The sequence below is a fragment of the Sinocyclocheilus grahami genome, unplaced genomic scaffold (assembly GCF_001515645.1).
Source record: "Sinocyclocheilus grahami isolate Dianchi unplaced genomic scaffold, SAMN03320097.WGS_v1.1 scaffold255.1, whole genome shotgun sequence".
Taxonomy (NCBI): domain Eukaryota; kingdom Metazoa; phylum Chordata; class Actinopteri; order Cypriniformes; family Cyprinidae; genus Sinocyclocheilus; species Sinocyclocheilus grahami.
The window spans coordinates 400,617-407,973 of NW_015505434.1; the positions used below are offsets into that span (position 1 = coordinate 400,617).

The window sequence follows — 7,357 nt, forward strand, 5'->3', positions numbered from 1 at the left end:
AAAAGGAGTGCATTTCTATCATTGTATGGTTGTGTCCACACACTGCTAAGACACATTTATATGCAAATGAAGATATTTTACATCCAATGTCTCTTTTAAAATTGATCTTAATCTTAATTCAAGTGATGAAGGATTTCGAAAGTCAGTTATCAGTGTTGAGCACATATTGTAAGTTTAACCCTGCCTGGTTTAAATGTATGAAAATTATTAACAGTTGAAAACATTAGAAATTTAGAAAAGCAATCAAAAAGTAATCAAATGTAATCAGTTACATTACTTTAATAAAGTAATTGAAAAGTTACACTACTTATTACATTTTAAGTAGGGTAACTTGTAATCTGTAACCCATTTAATTTCCAAAGTAACCTTCCCAACACTGCATGTCAGAATATTGAAATAAGAGTTTAAATATTTGTTTCCATTATTTATAATTTTAAATAGTTTTTCATGTACAAAGGGACACAAAACAAGATTCTTAGAAGTAGGCCTAAAAATGTGAAATGCTAAAATTCATATGCCAACATCACAATGGGCTTATGCATGTCTCACATTACGATTAGACAAGCAATTTCTTCTGATTTGGAAGAGTAGCTAGGCCACGTTAAAGATTGATGAAAAATCAATTTGAAGACTAAATAAAATATATTGACCACTTTATGTCTCCAATCTGATGACTCAGTCAAATGCATTGTTCTCTTTGATATTTGCCTTTCGATAGCTTCCCTGTAAGCTTTTTCACTCAGCGTAAAGTATTTATGAGCAGCACAATAAAACTCTTGACTGCACTGTTGAATGATGGTCTCAAGCAGGTGTTTCTCTAATGATTTAGAGTATTTGTTCAGGAGAGATACAATTTTCAACAGTATTGTTGGCCTGTGCAGTATCTTTGTTTTTTCACTTTTTTACTTCCTTCAGAATCCTTCTTGCACTTTATTTATTTATTCTTTTTCTGAAATCTTAGCACCAGGTGGTCTTATCTTATCAAACCTGACAGAGACCCAGAGTGTGCAAAAAAAAATAATGTATGCAAAATCAAACCAAAATGATTCAACTTTCTGAATCTATGGGGAAAAAAACATCCAGTGAAAAACTGTTTTTGGGAGATACTGACCCCAGTACAGGCTATAGTAAGGAGAAATATTTTTTTTTTAAATCAACTGCTCACAGATGTCACATGGTCATTGAATTACACAGCACATTTAGGCACACAGTTCTGACAGCAGTAATTTAATGACTTCCTAACAGTTTTTCCCCTAGACACATTTTTTTTTTCATTTTTTGTTTGTTTTAATTACAGTGGTCAAACCCCACACAGTTCTTTTCCAAACACAGTAACTGTTGTCAGTGTGCCTAACAAACCAAGCTTATGAGGATATAAAACTTGTGACAAGTTAAATTCCTGATTCATTCAAGCCATATAATATGTAATAAATATGTAGGCTAATTAATTGACAACAAGCACATATAAGCACTCAAAAACATTTTCCAACATCTTTATAAAATCTATTTTATTTTATTCACTATGTAAACTTTCCCCCTGGAATGCATACAAAAAGTCTCAAACTGAAAGTACATATTTTTGTTCATTTTTGAACTAAATTATTATCTACAGTTCTTTTCATTTTTAGCATCCAATATGCTACAAACAATGCACCAAAATAAAAAGGGTTTTAGACATTCTTGTCCATCACGACCATTACACAAAAACAGTACAATTTCACTGAACAGACCTCCAATATTATTATCTGCCTTATTTAATAATAAAAAAAAAAAAACGTATTTTTGAGATGCTTGTTTAGACATTCAATCTTGCTCAGAACAGCAGATTGGTATCCATGTCCTCTGTAGGAATGAAAAGATGGAAAAGATGAAAAACCAACTTGGTTTGTTTATAAAGTTTTTGATTGATTTAAAACATGTGCATAAATAATGAATTTAAAGTGAATGAATAATACATTTAAAACACTTTCAGCTGTTTAATACAAGGCCTTCAAAATACTCTTACCTTCCTTAATGCCAAAGCAGCTGCACCACTCCTTGAAGGAGACCAGTTTGTCCTTGTCAGCATCACATCTTTGGAAAAAGACTGAGGTGCAATGCTCCATTGGAACTAGGGGAACGCGCAGTGGAGCCAGCTCAGAATGAGAAAGAAACCTGCAACAGCATATAGTGTATCCACTAGTTTACAAAAGAAAGAAAATCTTAATGATCATATTTCATGTGCACACCACTTGAAATACCAACACTAGATTCTTAAAGCTACTGTGTGAAATTTTCTCATATCTCAGTTTCATGCTGAGAGACATCTATAAGCAAATCATTCGTAGGCAGATTTCCCCAACACTGCAGCTTTAAAGCTTCTGTCTGACCACTAAAGTTGTGGAGGATATTGGCACAGAGTCTTTTTCTGAGAGTTTTTCTGGAAATGTCCCTCAACCACATCCTCACACCAGCTAAAAATATTACTGAACCTCCTGTATGAGTAAGTCAGAGTTAGAATAGTTTCAGCCTCAGACGTCTTGCCCCCGAACTGCCCATTTGTGACTAATCACGTATGCACGTACACTGTAGAGCTCCGAACTGGCGAGAATTTCACAAAATTGCGTGTTCTCATCTAATTGGGTAGCTTTAAGCAAGTTTCAGGAATCAGGTATTTTTATCAATATTTTAGTCAAAATTCTGGCTGCAAGCAAATGTTAGGACATTTGACAGCAAAATAAATGTCAAGTGAATTTATTGACTTCATTTACAGAGATATTTGGGATTTCTCATTTCTGATCAACTAAATAATATTGCAAGTAGAAATCTGTACAGACACACAGCCCCCACCTGTCTGAAGGATGTTGGTCCATCTGTGCAAACTGCCAGTGAACTGGATAGATGTACATGTTGTAGTTCTTCTCAAAGTCCTGCTGTAGAAGTTCAACAGGGTGATCGCCTGCATGAAGCCGTCTCTCACTCTCATAGATCTTCTGAACCTGTTGAGCAGAGCATTCGTCATCTGTGATGAAGCCATATTTGATGGTTTAGATACAACCAAGGGCTATTTTTCAAAGTAGTACATCAACATCGTGTATTTTACTGTCAAAAGTTGGAGAGCCGAGTAGAATTTGTCACCAGTTTCTTATTTTAAACTTACACTGTAAAAAATGATTGCGATTTTAACAGTAAAAGACCATAAAAATGCTACAGTAAAAACCTGTTAACTGGTTAACAGTAATTTCCATACTATATTAGGTGAATAAATGTAATTACATTTAATGTAATTTTACAGTAAAATACTGTTAACAATATGGTTTTTAGAAGTGAAAAAGAAAAAGTCATTGTATAATTTGCAGTGAAAAAACATAAATTGACTCCCAGAATTCCCTGCATGACACTTCATATTTGATGTTTTTTGTTGTTGAAATTACATGTTTCTTACATTTTTTCTTATTAGTTGTGTACATCAGTGTTTAATCTTACATCTAATGTTGTTAAATTAATGTTTATTGCATTATTTCAGTATCATGTGTGTCACCATGATGGGGTTTAGTGTTTGTGTGAATGACACTGTGCACCTTCTATATATAAGTATTGCCCTCCTCAGCTCGTAGAAAAGCTGTTTGTGATCAGCTTTAGTTCATCATGTGACTTTCTCATCACCAACAGTTTTTGATGGTTTTCAGTGCATTACAATGGTTCAAAACAGATATTAGCACTTCAATAGGTTGGTTTATTAACATTATATCAGTTAATGAAATACGGTATTTTATTGTGAATTTAAGTTAAGCCTGTAAAACCTAAAATGTTGCTACCATATTTTTTACGGTGAAGTTCTGGCAACCACAGCTGCCGGTATTTTACCGTAAATGTCACAGATTTTTGTTTTTTACAGTGTACTATTTGTCTCTTTGGGAGACATGTGATATCTAGATGTCATGAAAAACTGTCCAGTATCTCTGAAAGACATACCCTGATTCTTTGTTTAGCTGTGAGAAAGCCAGGAGACATGGATTCATGCTCATATAACTGCAGAAGCACATTCTTCAGCCAATCCCGCATACGCAGAGGGAACTGCACCAGCTCCGACTCTGGACATGGAGGAATAACTGCCAGACAAAACACACAAAATAAACATTAGGAGAAATAAAAAATAGACAAAAAAGTAGATATGTAGAAACTCTAAATATATGTAAATCTTTACATTTCTTCTGACAAGGCGATTTTACACCTAAATCTTCACCAAATTTAACCTCTCAGGCGCTAACAATTAAAATAAGCATATTCGTCTTTCTTACATTTGCAGGATCCAGTGTAATCCAGGTGAAGTCTGTGGCCTATTTTGGTCCCCTCAAGGCCACACTTGGTGGCAAAGAGCTGACAGGATGTGTCATATGTCTTATTGTCAGTTCCGCATACCTACAATGAAAATGTCCCAATGACAACAGCATATTACTTGCAAATGTTTTTATTATACTTTTTTCTTCAATCAATATCTGTTGATATTCCATTACAGATTTGATCTGTAATGGAATATGTAAATATGCGCTCTCAGAAGGTACAAAACTGTCACTGTGGCAGCACCCTACTAAAATGTACACTTTAGGTACTAATATGCACCTTTAAGGTAATATGTACAATTTAGGGGGTAAATGAGCATGAACCTTTTAGCTTTTGTACCTTAGTGAACCACCTCAGAGACAGCTTTGTTCCTTTTTCTCTGAGAGTGTACATTTGGAAATTAAAGCAGTTTTACTGTAATCAGCTGAATGCAAATTAAACTAATTACGTATACTTACATGGTCTAAATCATTTACACTGGGAGGACATTCTGACGGCTCCTGACACACACAGACGGGCTTGTTGTCATCGTTCATTTTGCATGTCTTCCCTCTTTTACAGCGAAAGTTCTCGCAGGGGTCTGGACAAAACAGTGAAAGAATGTGCAAATATCTTGTAAAATACTGTATCCTCAATTCAAGCGTCCACTGCTGCTTTAAAAGGCTCTCAAAGAGACATCTAATAAAGGTTATATATAACAACTCTGTAAAGATGTGCCGGCATTCCTTTGCCTCTATTGGTTTGGAGAGAGCATAAACCAGAGGCTAAGGCTCTCATTGACTTTTTAAGCCAGGGCGGTTTAACAGTCTGTGTTAAAGAAAACCTCTGCTCAGCAGATTCCTAATAAGAATTCGGAGCTATGAAGACAATGTTGAAACAACACTCACCAGCTGGCAACCCCTGTCCACTGGGCCGATGGGTGGGTCGAATGTCAGGGTAAAGCTCCATAGTGGCCCTAATTTGTACGGGATTCATCCCCACCAAGCGAGTCTGTAAAGAGGCATAACCAACACATTTAAACATTTCAAACACTTTCAAGGGGATATACTAAAAATATCTGGCCTAATTTAAACACTTAGCGCACCTACTTAAACGATCCACGATTTTTCAAATAAGATTTTTTTTTTTAAGTAAGCTTTTTCTTATGTGAGACTTCCAGTTCATTAACTACTAAATGTAAACTTAAATGCAATTTTTTTTTCTCACTTATTTGCTTTTGCTTACACTATCGATTAGGTTCAGGGTTTTGTTTCAGACTCAGTAGGGCATTAACCTTTCAGCGCCACTAATATTTCACTTGAGAAATGTAATACAGTTTCAAAAGAAATGCAGACATGCTTTTATTGCTACTCAGTAAACATTTTACTTCAGTTTGAGATGCAATTTGAATAAAAAGCAGCTCAATAATTTTGTTTGCACTGTATAACACTGACTTCATGTGAATAGCCATATGGTGTTAATAGCATGTTAATAGCTGTTTGCTGTGGTCGGTAAATTTTGCCTCTACTCCTTGAGCAAAATACTAATCATTCATTTAAAATTCAAGTATTAATCTACTAAAAGCACGTATGTGTAGGCTATATACTATCATACATTGTGAAAAGCTTACAGTCTCGTTTCACATCTATTTTATGTATCTATTAGTAGATACTAATAGTATCGATTTTATGAAAATGTATGTGTGATGCATTTTGTACCCATTTTCCATTCTTCTTTCTGGGTTTAGGCTCTGTATTTTCAGTGGGCTCCTCCAGTTTTCCCTGGTCTTTCCTACGAGTATGTTCTTCAGTTGCTTCCATTGTACTGGCTTGGTCACTTTGCATCTTCTCCGGCTTCTGGTTGTTTCGCTGCTTCTTGGCTTTGTCCTTTCCATGGCTTTTACTTTCATTCTTCTGCTTTTTCGCCTTTTTGCCACTAGAAGGAATTGTAGCCTCAGATTCAGTGCTGTTCTTTTCATCCTGTTGATCACTCTTCTCTTTTTCATTGTCATTCTCAGAGACTTGAAAAGGTTCTTTAAGCTCATCTTGGGTTTGTTCTGCTGGCACGTCCTGTTCTTCTGCAATGTCCTCAGAGTCAGTGTCGGATTGCTGGGAATCATAGTCCACTGTGACTGAGGGAATCACATCTTCAGCCGTTTCCTCCATCTTTTTTCCCATAGTGTTGACGGTTGAAACTTTGGCCTCCTCCAGCTTGATGGTTAGTGGCTGTGAAGCATCACGGTCAGCTGCATAGTCCAAATCCATTGGTATCTCTGATTCAGTACTGCTGTCAGTCTCATTTGCAATCTCTAACTTGTTCTCACCTTCTTTTTCAGTTCCATCTTCGTTCTTCATTGTAGATTCTCCATCTTTCTTTCCCTCTTCCTGCATCTCCTTCGTTTCTTTGTCTTTTTCTGGACTGTCATCATCATCATCTTCATCCTCCTCCACAGGTTCATCTACCTCCTCAGGGACCTGCAGGAGCTGAGTCAGTGCCTCGTCACTCAGGAGCAATGGTGTATTCTTCTCACCTTCCTCTGAACCTTCAAGCTCTTCTGCCCCTACTTGCTTCATCTCCACACGGCTCTCATTCTCCTCACTCATGTCTTCATCCTCTGAGTCCTGAGTGCTGGACTCAAAAGGAAGAAATGTGGGCAGAAATCCATCCTTACTGTCATGATGCTTCACTGACTCTGACTTAAAAACAAACAAACAAATAAATGTAAAATAATAATATTACAATTATTATTATGATGAAGATTTTTAATTTTATTTTAAAAAGCCTACATTTAAGCAACCTATAACAGGCTGACAATTTTCAAGCCAGCAAATTACATATCCTGGATTCATTTATAAAACAAAAAATAAAATATTTTGATTGAATTAGTGTTCTTCAACAAATCAGTTGAGCGAATAATTCAATGACTGGCTCATACAGACTTCAGTTGTTTGTTTCTGAATTAATCAAAGTTTTTGAACAATCAATTAAAAAAAATATGTTCTATATAATATATGTATATATATATATGTATATGTATATGTATATATATATATAT

The 7,357-nt window shown here is 35.6% G+C and overlaps 1 protein-coding gene across 1 annotated transcript in view; it reads right to left on the reverse strand.

Moving 5' to 3' along the window:
* Nucleotides 1–1,477: 1,477 nt before the first annotated feature.
* sparcl1 (SPARC-like 1) overlaps nt 1,478–7,357 on the reverse strand; it is an 8,359-nt gene continuing 2,479 nt past the window's right edge. Inside the window, exons 4-11 of the mRNA XM_016290133.1 lie at nt 6,021–6,998; nt 5,211–5,313; nt 4,782–4,903; nt 4,281–4,401; nt 3,955–4,091; nt 2,830–2,978; nt 2,006–2,154; nt 1,478–1,842 (exon numbers count right to left, since the gene is read on the reverse strand). Coding sequence (XP_016145619.1) covers nt 1,814–1,842; nt 2,006–2,154; nt 2,830–2,978; nt 3,955–4,091; nt 4,281–4,401; nt 4,782–4,903; nt 5,211–5,313; nt 6,021–6,998 — 1,788 coding nt within the window. The 3' untranslated portion in view covers nt 1,478–1,813. The remainder of the gene's footprint in view (nt 1,843–2,005; nt 2,155–2,829; nt 2,979–3,954; nt 4,092–4,280; nt 4,402–4,781; nt 4,904–5,210; nt 5,314–6,020; nt 6,999–7,357) is intronic.